At 37.5% G+C, this 23,944-nt stretch overlaps 1 protein-coding gene across 1 annotated transcript; it reads right to left on the bottom strand.

Moving 5' to 3' along the window:
- Positions 1 to 290: 290 nt before the first annotated feature.
- Positions 291 to 12,024, bottom strand: LOC132106963 (desmoglein-2.1-like). Its single transcript, XM_059513083.1, has 14 exons — positions 11,763 to 12,024; positions 10,024 to 10,152; positions 8,667 to 8,828; positions 8,432 to 8,573; positions 7,481 to 7,644; positions 7,105 to 7,236; positions 6,825 to 7,010; positions 5,879 to 6,258; positions 5,636 to 5,778; positions 4,658 to 4,879; positions 3,838 to 4,086; positions 3,056 to 3,183; positions 2,636 to 2,941; positions 291 to 2,453 (listed from the first exon to the last, which is right to left on the bottom strand). Exons 1-14 carry the CDS (start codon positions 11,814 to 11,816, stop codon positions 1,428 to 1,430), a joined length of 3,423 nt encoding a protein of 1,140 aa, XP_059369066.1. The 5' UTR covers positions 11,817 to 12,024; the 3' UTR covers positions 291 to 1,427.
- Between the last annotated feature and the right edge of the window lie 11,920 nt (positions 12,025 to 23,944).

Genomic DNA, 23,944 nt, shown 5'->3' with positions numbered 1-23,944 from the left:
TAGAACTGCAGTAATGTCATGTTCACACAGCGCACACACCGCCACTGAACTTACTCTCGATTTCTCTCAACATGGCAACATGAGAGCGGTCAGTCAAGACATGGGAAACAAAGTAACTGGTGCTACTGTTTTGAAAAAGTAACCCAGCCATGGGTTGTTCTTGTCAATTTTATTGTCTGAAACTGAGCTTGTGAAATTGCTGGAGGAATGGCTGGCCTCCCTTGAATTACTAGTTTACAGATTCCAGTTTTTGTTGACACTTGCCCAAAGACACAGTTTTACACAACGGATGACATTTAAAAGACTTTTTATTGTCTTTTGGAATTCTGTTCTACAGTGAAACATATGAAACATTTATAAAATCAGCATTAAAAAAGAAGTTCTAAACAGTTTTACGCTGCTTTACAATATTTACCCCTGAAAAAAGTTTTTCTGTGAAAAGTAGTAACACACTTTCCCAGCATGTAGCTAATGAGTCGGTTTCTGGGAAAGTTGGAAACCACTAGCCAACCCTTCAAAAAAAAAAGAAAAAGAAAAAAGAAAAGAAAATATTTTTTGTACCAAACCAGAGCTGTAAATAGAAAGAAAAAACCAGCACCAATGTAATTTTTTTTTGTATTTAGCATTAAATTCCAACGACTAAACAAAAGAAATGTGCTTTAGCTACTGTATTCTTAATACAAAAGCATTTTGAGAGAAAAAATAAGACATTGTTACATTCATTTCATACATATGATCATTATTGCTTGGAATGTGGGTTTTTATTTAACCACACTGCAAAGAGAAACCACAAGCTTCTAAACACAGACTTACTAATCAGACTTCATTCTGGATTACAAACAGTAACTAAGAAGAGGAATGAAAGGTAGTGTAAAAGTACAAACCCTACCAGTGCTGGTTAATATAACACACTGATCCTTTTTATAAACAGCTACCCGAAATATACATTGCCACAACTGATTCATGAATTGTCTTTTACAGCACTATACTTTTCTAAAACAAACAAAAAAATAAAATAAAAACATCTGTCCTTCTATAGTCTTTTGAATCGACTCAGCTGATTTCTGGCTGTGTTTATGTTCTCATATATCTGCACTTAGCATTCTGCTGATTTGGATAAACTGAACAGGAATGGCCTCAGGACAACTTGTGCATATTTTCCGCAAACAACAGACTTTACAGAGGACACACTGAATACACACGTACAGTAACATATAATTTATAGGCATGGGGATAAATGAAAGGAAAAGAAAATCAAGTATAATGCACTACACATACAGAGAAGTAAACCTCAAAGAAGTCTATTAAAAAACAGTTTTTCAAGCATTATTTGCATATTCTATGTGACCTAACATGGTAACAACATGAAACTCTAATGATTTGCAGGCATGAGCTCTGAAGACATGTGCTGAATGAGTGTTATATTATTACTTGACACTTTGTGTTGTCACAACCTTTCTCTCCTGGACAACGATTTTACGTGACGGTGGGCTTTGGTTAATCTGGACAGATGACCCACCTAATCCGATGCTACTGAACGACCCTGTGGACATCATCCCCCTTTGAACCCCCACACCTGATCCCCCTTCGCTGTCCATATAAAGGACATTTTGAGATCCACCCTGAGTGGAAACACCTTTTTTGAGGGACCCCGGAATCACCTGACCCTCTTGTCCTTCCACAACTAGCATGCCCTGAGATCCAGCAAACCCTCTCGGAAGCGTCCCCTGAAGGACTTGACCGCTCGTGGCTCCCCCATTCGCCAGGAACATTTGTGACCCGGACATATAACCTGTGTGAAGCATCCCAGCCTGAGCAGGTGCCCCCCTGTCCACAAGCACCATTCTCTCGCCACGGGTCAGGGTATTCGTAGCTATGTTGGCGCCCTGGACTACAACCCCCTCGGCTACCGGGCCGCTGTTCAGCATGTACATGTTCTGTCCCACAGCAGGGCTTTCAGCGAGCAGTACCGTGCTGGGCTGCGGCTCCATCATGTAGTACATTGGCTGCGGTTGCACCAGGAGCGTTGGAGCCGGTTGGACACTTGTAAACACTGTGGGCCGACTGTTTGTGACCATGACGTTCTCCACACGAGTAGATGATGTCGTAGCTGTGTTGGAAGCTATATTCAATGCGTTTGAAGATATAGCTCTGTTAGTGGTAATATTCACAGGATTTATAACGTTGGTTGATGAAGACACCACCTCGGTACGGCCCCCCGTGGGTTTGGGAGGGGGAGGAAGAGGAAGAGGAGCAGGGACCTCTGTCTTTTTACCTCCACATATTTCAGCGAGAGTAGTGAACTTGGGCCCGAGGTCATTGAGAAACTCTAGGTCATTGTTATCTTCGAGGATGCTGCAGCAGCCCACAGAGCCCACAGGAGAGCCCTTCCCTTCATAGTCATACGCCATAGGCTCGTTCTTAGCATATCCATCCTCCATTGCACGGCTTTTCTGTAACACACATAGAGCAATACATATATATATATATATATACACATGTGAGCTACATAAATAATACAATACAGCAATATAATAATAGTATGATAATGATAGAGTGATAGATTGAACAAAGAAACGATAGATAGAATGATGAAATGATAGAACAGTAGATAAAAAGAAATTTTTTTATTAACCTGTGAGTAGTATTCGCCCAGGAACAAATCATTCACGGCCATTCCATCAAAATCTCCAGCCCCTCCTCTACTCCTAAGAGTCTCACTTCTTCTGATCGAGTCCATGAAGGACATTTCCATTTCATTGTAGCCATTGTAGCCATTGTAGCCATTGTAGCCACGAACACCCATTGTGGAAGTGGATTCCATGAAGCTTGCTCCTCCTGCTCCTCCTGCTCCTCCAGCTCCGATAATACGCATGCCACCCACATCTCTTGATGCATAACCTAACTTTACATTATCAGTAACATCGAGTGGTGGAATATCCTATCAGAGACAAAAGGGTTTGATTCATTTCGCTTTGAGATAAAAATAACATCTTAATCAGATTTTGTTCCTGGTAACATATATTGCAGTTCAATCAGAAGTTCAAGATCTTACCCTGTCCTCTCCCTGGCCCTCGGTATGGTAAGAGATGAGATGCTCTTTAGTGTCAAAGGGTATTTCTGCAAAAGCGTCTGCCATCCCAGCAGTTCCACACTGACACAGCAGCATCAGGAGTGGGATGACTGTAACAGAGGAGAAATACAGCAATTATTTTCACACCATAACTATCAATCATAACATCTTCTTTGTGTTCTCCAGAATAATAATAGTTGTGTGGAAACACAATAAGGCGAAAGAAAGTAAGGTGAAGAATGTTAAACAAAAATTCTGTCAAAATGTCTAAACTCAGTTTATCGTACTATAAGTTTGCCATTCATGGGTTTATTTCTTGTTGTACAGAAGTGTTAAGATTTAACCTCCCAGGCACCATCAAAATATGAAGAGCAGTGAGAGTTTGGGGTGTGGCTACTGTCGTTTAGCCAGAGTAGGACTATGTGTCACATGGAAGAAGGAATTCATATTTGGTTTCAGAGGTGCATGACAAATTTAGAAGAGACAGACAAAGGTAAACTCTGGTGGTGCTTTCTTCTCGACAGGTAAAATAAACCCAAGCTTTTGGCACACATTAGCTCTTTACTGTCAATCTTTACACCTGCTGGTCGAAGGTTGTTTGAAAATATGCTTTATTAATATGCTTTATTTTGAGTGACTTTAGTTCTGCAGAAACTGCATACTTTAGTTTTTTATAAATAGAAAGCAGGAAATTAACTAAATATCTAGAAAATGTCATAAAGTCAGATTTACCTAGTAGACTTTAAGCTATTTTACAAACTTACGTAATAATGAAAGGAGTCCAAGGAAGAGCAGGCCGATTCCAGCTGGTCCAAACCTGGATCCCTTAAATGCTCCTGATTGTCCCATTGGTCCTGCTCGGGCACAAGCTCCCTGGTCGGTACAGGTGCAAACATCCACCTGGATTTTCTGAGGTTCTGGACATGACAACCCCTGCTCGTCCTTGACGTCTACCATCAGCTCATATTCTCCTGGCCACAGCTTTTCATGTATTCTGAAGATGGCTGTGGTATCTGATTGGAAGAAAAACAGAAGATCTCAACCCCAAGGTCAGTAATGGCAGGACGCCAGCTCGTGTGTCAGCAGGACCAGATGTGTGTGTTTTGGTAAGTTTTGTGTATGTGCGACGAAGACTGACATGGATGAAAATAAATTGTTGAATAAAGTGGTTGTTTTCGTTTTCATTTTGCACAAAAAGTATTCTTGTAGCTTCATAAAATTAAGGTTAAACCACTGATGTCAGATGGATCATTTTAACTATCTTCTTACTACCTGTCTGGGCCTTGAACTTGGTAGTTGTCTATGAAGGGTCAGAAGGCTCTCGGATTTCATCGAAAGTATCTTAATTTGTGTTCTGAAGATGAACAAAGGTCTTCTGGGTTTGGAACCACAACAACACATCTCTGACTAATACCTCACAGTTTTGAATTCTTACAATAGATAGCTTTTAACATGTAGGCCAACACCGCCCAGTGTGTTCATGAAAATATTTGAAATTAGATTTAACTTCAATGCATTTTTTAAATGTTATGTCAGTGAAGTATTGTTGTGGGTCAAACATTAACCTGGCAACATCTGGCATACCGTTTAAATGCTCAACTGTCCATTTCCCATTAGATCCTTCTGGGACAACATTGAAGGTGAATGGAGCTCCATTGGGCGGTGCATCCTCATCCACTGCAGTGACTAACACGGCATCCTTGTCAGTACAGAGTGTCTTAACTTTGCTCGTCAAAGTTGGGCAGTGGTCATTAAAATCCTCTACTTGGATAGCAATGGTGCCTGTTGCCGTCTTTGAAGGCAAGTCTAGGAGAGAAAAGGAAACACATATATAATATATATATATATATAGCATTCAAAACACAAATATTTATGTGAGACAAATTTTATAATACTGTAATATATAATACAAACGAATGTATCGAAAAGTAAACTAAATAAAAGCTTTCGGTCTACTTTCACTTAAAAGGTTTTTAAAAAGTACTAAAACTAATTTTTAAGAAAAAAACATTATATAAAATGCAATGTAAACAAACGGATTAAATCAAATCATTTTTACATCATAACTTGCAGATAGTTAAGCATCCAAACATTAACCAAGTTTTTAATTGGCAATTTTTGCTGATCAGTGTGAAGATGGCGCCATCTTCAGGAAACGTTACGTACCTGCAATATCCATTGCATTACATTATGTTGCACACTGGAAGTATGATTGGTCTTTAAGTTATTTGAATAAATTAAGATGAATTTTGTTTTATTTTTATATTCTATGTTTTTTTTTAATCCGATTTCTTGGTGATTGTTTTATGTTTTTTCATTTATTTATTTATTTTTAATAGTGTATGAAATAGTTTAAGTTATTTAAGTACTTTAAATAAAAATGAAAAATGTTGCCTTGGCGACTAGCTGAAATAAAATCCAATTTAAGTTATAGTTATATTGTTGGTAACAAGTTGCTTGTAGCTATTGACGAAAGAAGAGACTATGGAAGTCAGTGGTTATCAGCAACTGCTTGGTGACTGTTTGGAACACCTTAGGGTGAGTAAATGATCTTGAACTTGCCTTGAGTTATGCTGAAAATTCGGGCATAGTATGTGCCGTTAACTAGATACTTGGACTCGCGGTCAGGAGCCTTGTTCAATCTAATGGCTCCAGTTGTCTTATCGATGGTCAGCCAGTTATCTGGGTCAGATCCTTTAACATACCTGTAAGAAATTGGAACATAGTTAGCTCAAGCTCATTTCTCATAGATTTTTATGCCATTTCCTCTTAACTGTTGACAGAATTATTTTTATGTAAACGTACTTTACGTTGGTAGCTTCCTTTCCTGTGTCTGTATCAGTGGCGGGGTATCTTGCGATGACCTCATTGCTGTTAAAAGTCTTGCCTTCTGAGATGGGGATGGCTTTTGTTTGGGGCATGAACTTGGGTCCTTCAGGCTGGTTTTTCACCTTGACGTTCACATTGTATATCTGACCCCCTGAAGCTGACCATGAACTTCCTGAACCGCCTCCTCCTGAGCTGCCACCGCCACCCCCACCTCCCCCACCGCCCCCGCCGCCTCCGCTGCCTCCGAAGATGACACTAGTTGGTTGTCCTCCTCCAGTCACAGAGGAGTGGTAATTAGCAACGTTTTCTACAATAATGCCAAGGTTCAGGTCTTTGACATCCTCATAATTTACAGCCTGAAGAGAAAACAGACATTAGATTATTTTTCAAGCAAATATATAATCTGTGTATCTGTCAAAATTACCAGAATTTACCATTTTTACCAAAATTAAAGTAAGTTGATACTATAAGAAGGTAACAATACTGGCCTTTCTTCTGTATCAGTATAACCAAGAACCCATTAAATTTATCACCCGAGTGATGTCTGACTAACATGTTTTTTGATGGTAAAAATGCACATCTTATAGTTTTAAGTATAAACTATTTAACAAAGTTCACAAACTTGTTAATCAAACAATAATACTGAAAAGAAAAAGAGAAACAGCCATGTTATTCTTTTATTATTGACTGCTTACTTGAATAATTACTTAAAATAATTATCTGTTTACCTAATTGAAAATTTATTTCAATGTACAGTACATGATAAATGAGTTATTACAGTTTAATAATGAAAGTTTTCCTATGGTGTAAAAATTTGCATTGAGAATGGAGAAATATGAGCAATATTGGTATGAATACTGACATTTTGCTATCATTAAAAAAAACATACTCCGATTATTATGAAAGAAATATCATTGCACACCTTGTCAAGCATAATGACTGCCTCATTGGTCTTTTCGTCCGTGTGAATGCTGAAGTATCCAGCCTCATTGCCCGTTGCAATATTGCACTTAATCTTCCAGTTGTCTGTGTTCTCAAGATCCAGGTCGCTTGCTTTGAGTCTCATCACCTCTACTTTCTCTGTATTTTCCTCAATACTGGCCTCAAACTATGGAGAAAGAAAAAAAGGTTGCAAAAAATTTAAGGGACCACTATAACAACATAACTGTGTGGATGTAAACATAGTGAAGATATTTTCTTACTGGGCCTTGCAGTGTAGGCACATTATCGTTGACGTCATTGATCTTGATGGTGACTGTCCCTGTGGCGGCATTGCCACCTGGAGCTCCATTCAGGTCAGATGCTTTGACAAGCAGGACATACTGATCGATGGTCTGAAGAGAGAGATGGCATGTGAATAAAAAGGTGGAATCGTCTACATACTGCTCATTATGCTCAACAAAAGCAGTCACTGTGTCTTTATCTGTTCCTGCATTACTCGTTTAAAATGAAACAATAACAGATTAATGAAGCTTATATGTGAGCCAGTGTATAAGAGCCAGTGCTGTGTGTGTGTGTGTTTCATGTGGCATGTTAGATACCAGAAGCACATTTGATACAGTGATGGTGGCCTCTCACCTCTCTATCCAGGTTAGGATTGACCACACGGACTGTGCCGTCACTGTCTACTCTGAACATCTTGTCTCCAGCTGGCTGCTGCTCAACAATCTCATACCTGATCTGAGAGTTTGGGTTTCCTGGCTCATCGTTATCAAAGCAATTAATCTTCATTACTTCAGTTTCTGTATCAAATAAGAGAACCCACGATAAATGAAAGGAAAAATCTACTTTAAAACATGTGCTATGCATTAAACTGACCAAGTGTGACATTAAAAACATTTGCAGTTTTAATAAATATTTATATTTCAAATACATGTTGTTCTTTTGAACTTTCTATTCATCAAAGAATCCTGAAAAAAATATATATATTTCCACAAAAATATTTTTTAACATTAATAAAAAAATATTTATTGTAATAATATTTTAATAAATTCATATTTTTATAATTTTACTTTTTATACTAATTATTTTTTTTTTTAAATGTGTTGGTGTACATAAGAAACTTCTTTCAAAAACATTTTTAAATCTTACAGACCCCAATTGTTTGAACTGTAGTGTATATATGAAGTACCACATTTTACAGCTAACCTTATATTACCAAATATTCATAATATATAAAGGGCAGCTGATGTGTTACCGTAATTAATTTCTTATTAAATTATTGTTAAATAATAATAAAATTTTAATAAATAATATACTATTATTTATAAAATAATTAGCAAACCTACCTTATAAAAGAAAAATGAATTATGATACAGAAAAGTATATAGTATATCAAAATTAGTATATGAATACATTTAAAATTAATTAATTAAAGATTTAAGATTAATTAATTAAAAGATCCAGAACAAAAACAAAAAGTGTTGGTTTGAACCAATAACCTGAGTATTATTAACATTATGTATATTGTACAAACTTCGTCAACCTTTTTTTATACATATATATCTGTAATAACTGCAGATCACATACCTGCTTTACTGAGCTCGTCTACAGCCCCGGGATTCATCTGACCGAAAACAGGCGGACAATCATTTTGATCCTTCACTTTGATTCTCAGCCCAATGTCATTTTCCGCAATCGTGCCATCTGTGAACGTAGCAACGCCTGAAAGCTACAGAGGAATACATTCAAGATCATAATCAAGTGTAGGTGTTAAAACCACCTTCATCATCATCGTCATCGTCATCATAGCCATTTCACTTACATTGTATTGTGCGATAGACTCTCGGTCAAGGATCCCCGTTATCCTGACATATCCATTTTCAGGATTCACCACAAATAAATTGAACGGTGCCTGGTCTGCACCGACGCCTTTCAGTGAGTACCTCACATTTTTCAGTTTGAGGTCTTCCTTATCTGAGCGAATCTAAATAAATCAGAAACACATTTATTTAACACAAAAAACGATCCAGCCTACAGTGACTGGACGCAAGAGGCATTGTAAATCTTACATGCTTACATTTGTTGATGATATTGTTGCACTGTATTTCACACATGTGAACTACTTTTGCAATAACGATACTGCATCAGTTTTATATACAAAGTTTTTATATACTTTGTTTTATATACAAAGTTTGAGATGCTAAAGTTTTAATTTTTCGTGTATATTCTACATGCAATGTCTACGCAGAATTTCTATGTCATTTCTATGCGTAAGATAAATTTTAAGGAACAGCTCACCCAAAAATGAAAACTTGCAGAAAATGTACTTTCAAAGATGAGATTTGGACAAATTTTAATATGTAACTTGCTGTGAATATGCCAATGGATCCTTTGTAGTGAATGGGTGTCGTCATAGAATGAGAGTTCAAACGGCTGATAAAAGCATCACAAAAATCTACAACTAGCCCACACGACTCCAGTCCATCAGTTAATGAATTGTGAAGTGAAAGGTTTGATGTTTGTAAGAAACAAATCCATCATTAAGGCATTTCTACTTTGAAACATTGCTTCTCCTCTCGGACAGTGGGTTAGTTCCTGAGTTCCTGTTTTGTGTTTGATACTCAAATCTCATCACTACAACTGATTCCGCTTCCTTTACCACCCTGATAACTTCCATCCTCTAAAGTCCAACCTGTCTGATCAAAATCAACCAATATATTTGTTTAGAACTGTTCTGATCTGTGCATATTTACACTGAATTTTTTTTTTCATTCTTCCAATTAATTTGAGTCATGTTGATTACTTAATAATCAACTTAAAATACTTAATAATTTTGATGTTTTTATCAGCTGTTTGGATTCTCATTCTGACGGCACCCATTCATTGCAAAAGATCTATTAGAAGCAAGTGACTTAAAGCTAAATTGCCTGCAAATCTGTTCTGATAAGAAACAAACTCATCTCGGATGGCCTATGGGTGAGTAAATCTTCAGTAAATGTTTACTTTTGGGTTAAGTATTCCTATAATTGTACTATAAATTGCAATTACATTATATTTTATTTTTCCCTTTTTAACACCCTGGTGAAAAGGTTGATGCCTTGTTGTTTTTATACTTTGATTGTGCGTTAAGATTGATGTTTGCATATCAATGTGTTTGACACAGGAAAACTCTCACTCACTTTTGCAATGAACTCTCTCTTGGTGTAATCCACATTCTCCTCTAAGATTTGGGGAGGGACAATCCATTCTCTCTTCTGCCTGTGGAGGTCCACAGAGCGCTGGAATCTGGCTTCGACCTCAAACACATGCTGTGGGAAAACAGAAATGCACATCAACAATTTATGATGAAAGACTTATCCTGCCAACCTTCTCACACAGCAGAAAAAAAAGTGTATTTGTAAATGATTCACTGGTGAGTCATTATAAATGATCGAATCTGCGGCTGCAACTTGCACGCATACATAATTTGACACTAAGCTCATCCCATCTGTACATGGACAAAATTAAACAAATGCTGTAATTTATGTTAAATGAGATCAGAAAGTGATATAATAATATAAACCTGAAAAGATTTGCAACCACCGAAGAAAAAAAATCCCTATACAGGAGTCAAAAACTTTAAATTAGCAGATGTCTAATTAAGAAAGATAAGTTAAAGAAATACTTGGCAAAAGCGAAAGTCGAGATCACCCTAATCGGACCACACACATATAAGATAAAACATGCACATACAGCGTAGAAAGGAAATAAAACCTAAAATATGTCTTAGTAAAGTGGCTTCTTTACTTTATGTGGCTGTGCATTTCTGAATTGCAACTACAGAAACTCTGTTTTAGTGTTTAGAGTGACACATGGAGACTCGTCGTATAAAAAAGTCGAATCTTTTCATTTGTGAACAGGAAATAGTAGGTGTTAAAAACTGTGATTAAATGTGCGATTCACTTCCTCATACACACTCTGTGTATGACGTGTATGGGTATAATGTAAGCAAAAATATTAAAACTGAAAGCCAAAACAACCATGGCGGTGCTCTTGGCACATCAACCCAGCACGTACTGAAAAAGGCAGTACATTTCTCCTTCACTAAGATTCTCCCGCGTAAACTATTCCTGGTATTTCACCATCATTTAGTAACCATATTAAACGACTGTTGCTAGGTGACTCATCTTCATTAGAATTTGAATAATTATTACTGAGAAATGTGAAATCGTTGAGGTGCCGGAGGGTGGGGATTTCAACACACCTGCAATTGAATAGGATAGGCTAGGCTATACTTTCTCACACTTGCAGATCCAGTTTGACTGCTGTAGTCTGTCTATTCTACACAAAACTGCTCTGAAATGCCCTTTACGAAAATACACCATGGTAAATAGTGGAAGTTCCCAACAAAATACTACAATTACGATGATAACATATACATATACATGTGTGTGTGTGTGTGTCTGTGTGTGTCTATTATTAATATTTATCTCCTGATTGACAATATCATTAACAAATAATATAATAGCCTATCATATTACTGTATATGTTATATTTTGTATAGTAACTTATAAATAAGTCATAGGTTACATTGTAAACAACAGACAATTCGACAGACATACATACAGATAGATAGATAGATAGATAGAGAGAGAGAGAGAGAGAGAGAGAGAGAGAAGTTGAATAGATTAACAAAGACAAAACAAGGCCATTTTTTACACTAACTTTACATAAATAAATGTGGTTGCTATACATATCGACAGTGGTATAACCGACCCGGCTGCCAAACAAACGAACGTAAACAGTTTCAGTTTTGTGTGCGACATGATTGTTTCGGTTTACAAAACGATAGCCTACTTTGTTATTACAGAAGAAAGACTCAAATGTAGTAAGCTACGTGGATATCTTTTGACTGACATGTTTAAAAACACAAACTTACCGTAAGTCCAAAACAAAAGAGAAATGCGACAGCAGGCGATATACGCCGGGCCATGGCCGGAGGAGCACACGGTAGTTCCTGATCACCTGAGAGCCGCTGCTGTCACCAGCTGCGTATGGAGAGTTGAATAGATCCCGCCGCGTGAGAAGTGCGTCCCGCTGCTGTGTGATGCGCGATAATGAGAACGAGATCGATCCGGAGAGCTTTACACTAACTCCTTATTCATTGTTTCTCCCACACCCTTACCTAACGTCACAAATAGGGTGTGTGTGTGTTTGAGAGAGAGAGAGAGAGAGAGAGAGAGAGAGAGAGAGAGAGAGTTTGCGTGAGCGTTTGTAGCCTATGAGAGAGAGAGAGAGAGAGAGAGAGAGAGAGAGAGAGAGAGAGAGAGAGAGAGAGAGAGAGAGAGAGAGAGAAAAGGGGTTGGGAATATATAATTTTCATAATTACATTTCATGTATCATAAGGGGTGGCAAGTATTCTCACCCAGTAAGTATCAACATATATTCATAAGACCCATTCTTAACCCTCTATGTGATGTTCTATGAGTAACACAACTTGGATCATAAAAAAATACATCAATTATTATTATTATTTTAATAATATATTATTAAAGAAAATTAAAAATAAAAGTGAAAATATAAAATAAATCAAATGAAAGTGATAGAAGAAGAAAATTTTACTTGTGTTGAAAAATTCAAAAATAGTTTTTTTTTATGGGTTTCTGCAATTTTTTATAAAGGGTATGATGTGTTTTGTATGCATGTATAAAACCCTTAATAAATGTATAAACACATGGTATACGTAACACATATTTGCTAATCAAGAAGTTGGAAACACAGGTCTGGGTTAAAAGGCAAAAATTGTATCCTCATGGGGAAAGACGGACAAACAATACTGAAAAGTATTTATTTTTTGGCATGCTAAAATACCTTTAAAAACACATAGTATCACTATTAAAGTCACTCAATTTGCACATACAGTATGTTCGTGACACAAAAGGTATATGCTTTGTAAAATGCTTCCATTGACAGTGTGCTTACACGACACGTGCATGTTTTGACACCACCAGTTTTATGCTTGTTTAATACATCTTAAAATTATTCTGAGATCGTTCATATTTAAATCACAAAAAATGTATTTGCTTTTCAATAAAATCATCTTAAGATCCTTAAAACAAGATACATTATATGAGAAGCACAATTATGTGAGATACTGAGACTTAAAAAAATGCATTAAGAATTATTTTCATTTTTCTCCCTGGCATTGTTAAATAATAAAAATAAATATATATTAATGAAAAATATTATTATTATTTTTTAATATATTAAGTTAATCAATAAAGTAAAAATAAATATTTATATAAGTTATCTGTAACATTTTAAATATGTAAGAGTTAATAAATTGCATTGTGTCATCTTGAGATAAATTAATACATTTTAGCATATGATGGAACTTGGACTAGCAATGCTTTAAAAGGTGACAGGTGAAAGGGTGGACAGTTTTATATTTCAGGATTTCACAATAATGTTTTCAGTAGAAGGTGAATCTAATGCTGCTATTTCTGTCAATATCAAGTTTTTAATATCAGTAATCAAATGGTCAATTTCAGTTCTTTAACCGTTTCTTATACTGACATACATAATAAACATTTAAAAAAATCTAAAATAAAAGTGATAAAAGAGGAAAATTTTACTTGTTTTGAAAAGTTCAAAAATAGTTTTTTAATGGGTTTCAGCATATTTTTAATAAAGGGTATAATGTGTTTATGTAAGCATGTATAAATCCCTTGATAAATGTATTAACACACAGTTTACATGCACAAGTTGGAAACACAGGTCTGGGTCAAAAGGCTGAAAATGTATCCTCATGGGGAAAGATGGACAAATACAATACTGAAATGGAACATTTTTATTTATTTTTTGGCATGCTTAAATATACCTTTAAAAACACGTAGTATCTAGTCACATAATTTGCAAATACAGTATGTTCGTGACACAAAAGGTATGTGCTATTGTGAAATGCATCCATTGACAGTGTGCTCACACATGCATGTTTGGACTCCAGCAGTTTTATGCTTGTTTAATACATCTTAAAATTATTCTGAGATCGTTCATATTTAAATCACACAACAACCTTCGAGCAATCATGTATAGTTTTGCTAAAATCTATTGTGCTGGCCCAGAGATTAACTTCATTAGCAGATCAGAAGCAATGCTCTTTAAGGTGCTCTTCTTTAGAATTAATATTAATCACAATTAGTATTAATCGATGCCTCAGAAGCTCACACCTTAACATGTGCTTATTAAAAGTTGGTCATACTTAAAACAGCCTAACTGAAACGTGTCTGAGGGTTTGCCCAACTAAACAATTAATCAGCAAACAGTTTTTTCTGCTGTATTTTATTTGTAAAGGATATGTGATTGTATGCTATATTATTTCTGGAAATAGTTTTTATCAGTAGTCTTGCATGAGATTCATGTATAGACTTATTTGACTGCGATAAGACTCCCAAATATATCCTGTTGTGTTCTGTGACAAAGCTTCAGTGGAAAAGAGGGAGCGTTTTGAGGGAAGATAATGTCGTTGAATGACTGCTTGCTTTAAAAGAGGTGTAAGAATAGAGAGGGGAAAAAACGAGAAAAAAACAAAAAAAAACACAGAGGTTGGCCGAGACACCTTTAGCGGTTTATCCTTCTGTCGGTCGATCTGTCTTTCACTTACTCACTCCCATTCTGTTTCTCGTACTTAATTTGTTACTTTGCTGACTTGTCTCAGTTTGAAAAATACAATAAAATAAATCCAAATCATTGTGTCATTAAGAGTGAGCGCAATACTTCAGCATTAAATATGCTCTTCTAGATGTTAATAAGCCCTCCGGGTCTCTCAGACTGGAAATAGAATATGGGGGATAAGGAAATTCAAAGGGTGATTCAGAAGCCCTTTGCAGAGGCTCTCGATAGCACGTCTTTGCCATTAGCACACATTTAGAGAACATCCTGAATGTGGGCTCCATTCAGATAAAGCCTGCGCTGTCTGAGCCGCCATAAATCTGTTTCTCAGACACAACTGCTGAACAAAGACTCTGAAAGAGACCAGAAACAAAGAGAGATTCCATGATGTTTACTAGGTCAAACATTCTCTAGAAACAGACTTAGACTCAGAACTTCTTTTACTCAAAAGTTTGTAGTAAATTTTACAATTTATTACATAGAAACAGTAAGGAACACCATTAATTAAATGTTACATTTTAAAGTAGCAAGACTTGAAGCAGTAAAGGGCACCAAAAAAAAAAAAAAAAACATTTTCAGTGTAATAAAAATAAAATATAAAATGTTTTATTTGTTTTTCAATAAAATAATCTTAAGATTCTTAAAACAAGATACATTTACATGAGAAGCCCAATTATGTGAGATACTGAGACTTTTTAAAAAGAAAATGCATTTAGAATTATTTTAATTTTTCTCCCTGGCATTGTTAAATAATAAAAAAGAAATAATATTTTCTCTCAGCAAAAAAAAGAAAAAGAAAAAAAGAAGAAGAAAGAAACGGCAATAACAAACTGTATTTATACGTATATTAAATCATATTTAAATATGAAATGTTATAGTTGTTTAAAAAAATATATTATTCTTATAAAATGTGCTATAATAATATTTGTTTTACTTAAAACTTAAAAACTTTTTGTTTTTCAGCAAGTTCTTAAAATAAGACATTTACTTATGTACAAGATAACAAGACTTATTTTAAGTAAATGTATATCTTATTTTTATTTTTTGTTACTGATACTGTTTTACACTACATTTAGTGAGGTTTAAACTTAAAACAGCAATTTGCCAATAGTGTTAAGAGAATAAATTATATTCAAGATATATTCTTAGAAAAAGTCTTGATCCTTATACACAGTTTTTATCTTCTTTTACGAATGTTTGGACATTTTTGTAGAGTGTGCGCTACAATTTTATCTGCTGGTATTCTTGGACGGAGAATGAGAATAGAGAGTACAGAAAACCAGTCGCGCTGGAAACTCCCTTGAGTTTGGATGGTAAACAGTCACAGGTTTGTATCTGTAGACACTGCATGCACACACTTATCACCTGTGCACAGTGATTGTATGATTCATGGTGAAATCAGTGAGAAAGACTGGGAGGGTCTGGCTGGCTTAAGCTGGGTGTGTTCAAGGAATGGGTTGTACAAGCAACGCCCAAGTTTTCAGCACTCACATGGCAAACCACCGGATGCAGACCTACTGTACAGCTGAGATGGTATATCCGTGTGCTCATATTTAATTAGCAGTTGTGGAGGCACACATCTTTCACACCCCTCCTTATGTATCTTGGCCAAAACATTTTAAGTTACAGTAACAGTACCAGGTTAGTTTCAGTGTTTTTTATGTATCACTGAAAGTTATTATCACTGAGATTTCTTTTTACTGAGATTTAAATTTTAGGTACATTTAATTTTTGTAAATTTTTTAAAGTTTTACATTTTTTTATTATTCATTTTATTTCTCTGATAATTTTTTTCCCCAAACAATGATGATGATGAAAATTATTATTATTATTATTATTATTTTTTTTTTTAACTTTTTTTAACTTTTTTTTTTACTGTAATAACCCTGGTTAGTTTTGGTGTAGACCTTAGGGCTCTGGTGAGATTTAGAGTACAGGTTAAGATTAAGTGTGGTGCTAAACGTATTACGCACACTTTTGTAAGGGCTGGGTTGGGTTATTTTATGTTAGGTTGGGTTGTGGATTTTAATTTCCACGGAATCTCTACCAGTTTACTTATTCTGAGAAGAGGGTGAAGCATTAAATATTTCAGTCTTCTTCTTAGGTTAAAGAAATTGAACACACGTGGTGCACTTGTTTCCTCCTTGTGAGTTTGTATCTCACACTCTTTTTTTTTCTGCAAGATATAGGATATTATGGTGAGATGTAAGCTCACAAATCTGAGAAGAAATGTCTGTATTGCAAAATATAAATTCACAATTGTGAGAAAATGTCTTTTTCAGTTTAAATGACTTTTTATTAAATAACTAGAATTGCAATAAAAATTTGGAGTTTATGTCACGCAATTCTAAAATGTTTGAAATGTGCAGTTTTGATAAAAAAAAAAAAAAAAAAAAAAAAGCATTAAGGTCCGTCCCTAAACCTAACTCTCAATGTGGTATGAGCAGGTCAAACTAAAATATATGAATTCAGCTATAAATATAATTAAGATAATGCTGCATCATCCCTAAATATGAATTGCGTCCTTAATTAAAGCTTTTTTAAAAAGTGTCACGGCTTACGCTGCTGGAAGGAACACGGAGCCGAGGGATAAACGAAACAAGGATTTATTAAATCAAACATAGGCAAGGTAAGTAGTAAATAACAGGTGGCAAGTGGCAAGTGGCAAGTAACAGGTAACAAGTGGACAAGTAGACAAGTTGACAAGTAACAAGCGGACAAGTGGACAAGTAACTAGTAACGAGTAGACCCGACAAAACAGAACTGAAAGGACAAGGCTTTTGTACAAGGGATAATAGGGAAAACACAGGTGGATGGAATGACTGAATTAACAGGGACATGGAACACATGCGGAAATGACTAGACACACCTGGGAACTAATCAAACCACATAGAGACAGAAACTGGGTCACAGGGGCAAAAACACACAAAATGAGTCCAGGTGTGTGACAGTACTCCCCCCTCCCGGTAGGTGCGTCCTCGCACCGTAGAAACAACAAAGGGAAGCCAGCAGACAGGGACCACAGAGGAAGGAGCCAGGGAGGAGATGACGGAGGGAGGAGCCAGGGAGGAGACAGGAAGGATCTGAAGCAGGAGGCACCCAGCAGGACCCAGGCCACAGCCATAACGGCCCAAGGTGGGGCCGCGAAGGAAGGAGCCATGGAGGAGGAATGGTCACCGACTCCAGGGACTCGACCCACGGCAACGGAGCAAGTGGAGGAGGAGCCCGAGGCGGAGACGGAGAGCCGAAGAGCCAGGGTGACGGGGAGGAGCCGGAGGTCCTAGGCGGAACTGATGGCTCTGGTGACTGACGCGGCGATGTGGATCCGGAAGGCCGCGGTGAGGCCAGAGTGACTGAGGACTGAGGTGTAGCCGAGGGGATGAAGGAGCCTGACGGAGCCGGAGGGACGGAGGGATGAGGCGAAGCCGGAGGAGTGGAGTCCCGAGGCATAGGATGGACGACGCCAGACCAAGGCGGAGCCGGAGGGACGAGGGAGCCAGGCAGAGCCTGCGGACTGCCGGGCCACGGCGGAGAGGAAGGAGCTAGGAGCCATGGTGGAGCCGATGGGTCAACGGGCCGAGGCGGAGTCCAGGCCTCAGAGGCTGGAGGCGGAGGTGAGGGAGACGCCGACCAAGGCGTCGCTGGAGGATGGCGGTCCCGCTGAGCTCGCACCACAATGATGGTAGGCTGAGGGCGAGCAGAGGGGCAGCCAGACGACAGCGGAGGAGGAGGCAGGAGTGGGTGGGAGGGTGGGAATTTTGGAGGAGCAGGCATTGGAGTAAGCTCTGGGGCTGGAGCCCTTCCTGGGCTTAACGGAGGATAAGGAGCCCGTCCTGGGCTTAACGGAGGATCAGGAGCCCGTCCTGGGCTTAACGGGGGTTTAGGAGCCCGTCCTGGGCTTAACGGGGGTTCAGGAGCCCGTCCTCGGCTTAACGGGGGATCAGGAGCCCGTCCTGGGCTTAAAGGAGGATCAGGAGCCCGTCCTGGGCTTAACGGAAGATCAGGAGCCCTTCCTGGGCTTAACGGAAGATCAGGAGCCCGTCCTGGGCTTAACGGAAGATCAGGAGCCCGTCCTGGGCTTAACGGGGGAACAGGAGCCCGTCCTGGGCTTAACAGAGGATCAGGAGCCCGTCCTGGGCTTAAGGGGGGAACAGGAGCCCGTCCTGGGCTTAACGGGGGAACAGGAGCCCGTCCTGGGCTTAACGGGGAATCAGGAGCCCTTCCTGGGCTTAACAGAGGATCAGGAGCCCGTCCTGGGCTTACAGGAGGATCAGGAGCCCGTCCTGGGCTTACAGGAGGATCAGGAGCCCGTCCTGGGCTTAACGGGGGAACAGGAGCCCGTCCTGGGCTTAACAGAGGATCAGGAGCCTGTCCTGGGCTTAACGGGGGAACAGGAGCCCGTCCTGGGCTTAACGGGGGAACAGGAGCCCGTCCTGGGCTTAACGGGGAATCAGGAGCCCTTCCTGGGCTTAACAGAGGATCAGGAGCCCGTCCTGGGCTTACAGGCGGATCAGGAGCCCGTCCTGGGCTTAACGGAAGATCAGGAGCCATCAATGATGGTGAGTTTGCTGGCCAGTCAAGCACACCAACACCATGGTCATTTAACCAACTTTTGGTGCTTTTGGCAGTGTAGGCAGGTGCCAAATCCTGCTGGAAAATGAAATCAGCATCTTCAAAAAGCTGGTCAGCAGAAGGAAGCATGAAGTGCTCCAAAGTTTCTTGGTAAACAGGTGCAGAGATTTTGGAAAACACAATATTGAAAAAAAAAAACACAATAGACCAACACCAGCATATGACATGGCACCACAAATCATCACAGGCTGTGAAAACTTAACACTGGACTTCAATCATCTTGAGCTTTTCTCCTCCCTTCCTCCAGACTCTAGGACCTTGGTTTCCAAATTAAATACAAAACTTGCTCTCATCTGAAAGGAGGACTTTGGACCACTGGGCAATAGTTTAGTTCTTCTGCTTTGCTCAGGTAAGACGCCTCTGATGTTGTCTGTGGTTCAGGAGTGGCTTAACAAGAGGAATACGAGAACTCTAGAAAAATTCCTTGACACGTCTGTTTGTGTTTGCTCTTGATGCCTTGACCCCAGCCTCAGTTCATTCCTTGTGAAGTTCACTCAAATTCTTGAATCGATTTTGCTTGACAATCTTCATAAGGCTGCGGTTCAGCTGGTTGTGCAACTTTTTCTTCCACACTTTTTCCTTCCACTCAACTTTCTGTTAACACGCTTGGATACAGCACTCTGTGAACAGCCAGCTTCTTTGGCAATGAATGTTTGTGGCTTACCCTCCTTGTGAAGGGTGTCAATGATTGTCTTCTGGACAACTGTCAGATCAGCAGTCTTCCCCATGATTGTGTAGCCGAGTGAACCAAACTGATAGACCATTTTGAAGGCTCAGGAAACCTTTGCAGGTGTTTTGAGTTGATTAGCTGATTGGCATGTCACCATATTCTAATTTGTTGAGATTGACTGAATTGGTGGGTTTTTGTTAAATGTGAGGCAAAATCATCACAATGAAAAGAACCAAAGACTTAAACTACTTCAGTCTGTGTGCATTGAATTTATTTAATACACGAGTTTCACAATTTGAGTTGAATTACTGAAAAAATGAACTTTTCCATGACATTCTAATTTACTGAGATGGACCTGTGTGTCTGTGTGTGTGTGTGTGTGTATATATATATATATATATATATATATATATATATATATATATATATATATATGTGGTAGCTCAGTGCAGGCTGTGGATGTTTGCCTGAGTTTATGATGATCGCTTGGCTTTTGACACACCCTTGCATTTCACTGACATTCCTACAACTCTGCTTTCTTTTCACCCCATAATCAGTGTCTTTCTCTCTGTCCCGCTCTGTCACTTCCACTCTGTTTGTAATGTTACAGTTCTCAGTCGCCACAATCTCCATTTATCTGTCTCTTCCTCCCTCTTTCTTCTCTTTGTATGAGGGCACTCTTTCTTTTATCGTCTTTCTCGTTCTCTCTGTGTCGTAAGAAAAAAGAAAACAGCTCCATGACAACGGCTGGGAGTGAAACCTGAGCTCAGCAATAAAGCCTGAGAAACGGGAGCCGTGTCTAGAGTCTCAAATAAACAGTGTTTCCCAGCACTCAGGCATGCGGAGCTAAAACTTAAGCCATCCTTTTGCTATTTCTATTCACTAAAGGCTATAACGAGTAAATCTACACTTATATTTTTTTTGCTCCAACATGGTTTCTGTTAGTATAGCATATTAGCCCAGCTTTGTTTGTTTGAATTATGTGTCTGCATGGGGGCCCTCAGCACATTATAAATTGTTTGCCATTTAATTTAAAGTTCAAATCTAAACACACTAAACAAGAACATATATCCACATTTATGGTAAATGATTGTTATTTATTTATTTATTTTTTAAAGTAAAATTTATAATTGAATAAATTAACTGTTATATATCATATATCCACATTTATGATACAGATAACAGATAAAGGACATTCCACACATAAAAGAATAATTATTTTTATTTTAAATAATTTTGTTATCACTTATATACAGTAACATAACATTAATTACATTAATAACAATAACAACTAGTGTTTAGTTAATGTTTACAATACCTTTTAAATTTTGGGGACTGGTAAGATTTTTTATGTTTTAGAAAGACGGCTCTTATGCTCATTAAGGATGTATTTATTTGATTGAAAGTAATACTGTGAAATATTATTACAATTTTATATATATATATAACATATATATAACATATATAACATATATATTTTATATATATATATATATATATACACACACATTTTTTTTTTTTCATTTTTAATAAAATTTATTCTTGTGGCAAAGCTGAATTTTCAGCAGTCATTGGTGTCCCTTGATCTTTTAGTGAAAACACTTGCGCCGCTTATGATTTTTTGGGAAACTGAAAATTCACATGTTTTTTTTTTTTTTTTTTTTTTTACAATGTAGATGTCATACAAGTGTAAATGTTGTTTCTGTGACTTCTGATAAAATGATTGTGTCTTAAAATAAAACGATTAATTTTAATTAATTTGATTTAAAACTTTGAACACTAGAGTAAAAAGCAGATTTTGGTTTAAACATATTGGTATATTTACATTGTATCACTTAATGAAATAATTAGTTATAAGGTTTTTCTTTTTTTTTTTTTGGTAATTTACAGAAAATTCATAAAAAAAAATTGTATTCAACTTTATTGACGCACAGAGATAGAATCAGAGAGCTTGTTTTGACATGGATTGAATGCCATGAGAGGCAAATGGGGGTGAAACCTCTGACTCACTGTCTGACTGTCATCAGATGTACCTATCTGTCACACATCAGCAAAAATACGGCACACCCAGAGTACAAATGACGCTTTCATGACAACTTCCAGTGTCCCCAAACTACATTTGAAGAGCACAAAAAATGTCATGTGTAAAAATATAGTGAAAATATCTTGTTGCGATACATTTTTGTACATACTGTTACAATGTTTCACACATACTTGATTGTTTACATTAGTTTCATTTTAGAGTTTACTTTGAGATTCCAAAATGAGGGAAAGGAAACGAGAGAGAGTGGGTCACATACCTGCACTCGGAAAGCGAACAGACCAAGCGCAGAGTGATCTGTCGTGTTGAATTACATGCATGCATCACTGCTCATGCAGGCAGAATACATTATCCGAAACAAAGATGTATCACATAAGTATGTTTGTGAGCTATCTGAAAATAAATCTGTTTGAGAGGGAAAGTGTGGTTTGTGCTTGAGGTGTGGATGCAACTGGGACGTTTGCTGTCAGCGTGTATCAATAGCAGCTGGACCGTCACTGTCAGTAGTTATCCCATCCCATCTCACCTCACACTTGGTTTAGTGACTGGTATCTCTTTCTCTCGCTCTCTCAGGTTCACTCTCTCTCTCTTATCTTTTTCTTTTATACTGGGATTTATACTGGCACCATGCAGAACTGAAGAATGATTTGAGCTCCTAAATTTGAATTGAGGCAGCAAACTGACTCAGTGAATTTAACAGAGTAGAATGAAAATGGGATGAAATTCATATAACTGCTTTAAAGTGTAGATTTTAATAATACATCATTGATGGTTAAATTTATTTTTTATTTTATTTCTATTTGAATTACACAGAAACATCTCATCATATGGGGCATCCAGAAACTGTTGAACATTTTTTTTTAATCTATTATTAGATTTAATAAATGATCTTCCATTTTTATCATCATAGTGCAATACCATTATTTTTCTTAGAATGCTCTAATTTATTTTTGCCTATATTTTATTTTATTAAGTGATCTGAAAACAATGTGGTGTAAATTGTGTGGTACTGTATGGCAAAATCAAATCTGTATTAAAGATTGGAGACTGTATTTAAATAGTTCAAGAATAGAAATATTAGAGAAATATTAAAGTTAAAATATTCTGCAGTTCAACAGATAATCCAGCAAATTTAATTATGTAATTACGTTACAAAAATCCAATACAAAATGTGTTTTATTCAGTATGCTGAGCAAAGCCCATTCAATTCAAATTACGACTCATAAATTGATATCATGCCAATTCTCAGATTCTGATTTTGCCTCACCTTGTTTCACACACTGATTTTCTCATGATTCAGCTATAATGACAGATTTTCATCTGTCAGTCTGGTGTTGGGAGGGGTAGCAGGTGCTCACACCCAGACTCAAGAGAAGCTTCAGGGCTTCAACATGACCCAACAATCAATGTTCATCATCACATCAAGAAGATCAGGATTTTTATTTCTTATCAAAGGGGAGTTTTCATAACACAGTCACCACACCAAAAAGAGTATTCACAATTACAGTACAAAAAAGTTAAAAAAAAATTTTTTTACTCATTTTTAAATGGGAAACCTGATGAAAAACTATTCCTATCTTAAAATAATCAGTGCAAATATATATGCTGTTGAAAATCGTTCTGCTATGTAGAGCAAATATTAAATGTATGCTAAATAAAGGTACAAAAGCTGTCACTAGGGTGGTACACTTTGTACCTTTTCGGTACTAATATGCACACTTTCAGTTCTAATATGTACCTTTAATGTACAAATATGGACCCTTTAGGTACAAAGGTTTAAAAAGGTACTACCCCAGTGACAGCTTTTGTACCTTTCTTCTGGAAGTGTACATATCTCTGCTGAGAAGAACTTGTGCAGTTTTTTAGCTTGAATGAAGCACTACTTCAAAAGTGTCAAATATCATCAGTGGGTGGAGACTGGAAATGTGCGCGTGCTGTTCACCTGGGGCCTGGGTGCTCCTCAGCACATGTGTCACGATAAACATAGCTATTCAAGCTCCAGGGTGGCTGAACCAGGTGGAAACCATCCATCTTTGCTGTTTGAGTCATTTCCATGGCGATACAACATAATTTCTGCAATTTCTGTCGACTGGCTTGATGTGCTTTA

This window comes from Carassius carassius, chromosome 27 (assembly GCF_963082965.1).
Source record: "Carassius carassius chromosome 27, fCarCar2.1, whole genome shotgun sequence".
Lineage (NCBI taxonomy): Eukaryota > Metazoa > Chordata > Actinopteri > Cypriniformes > Cyprinidae > Carassius > Carassius carassius.
Note: the sequence above shows the minus strand (reverse complement) of the source record. Positions and strands in the feature narration are given on the sequence as shown.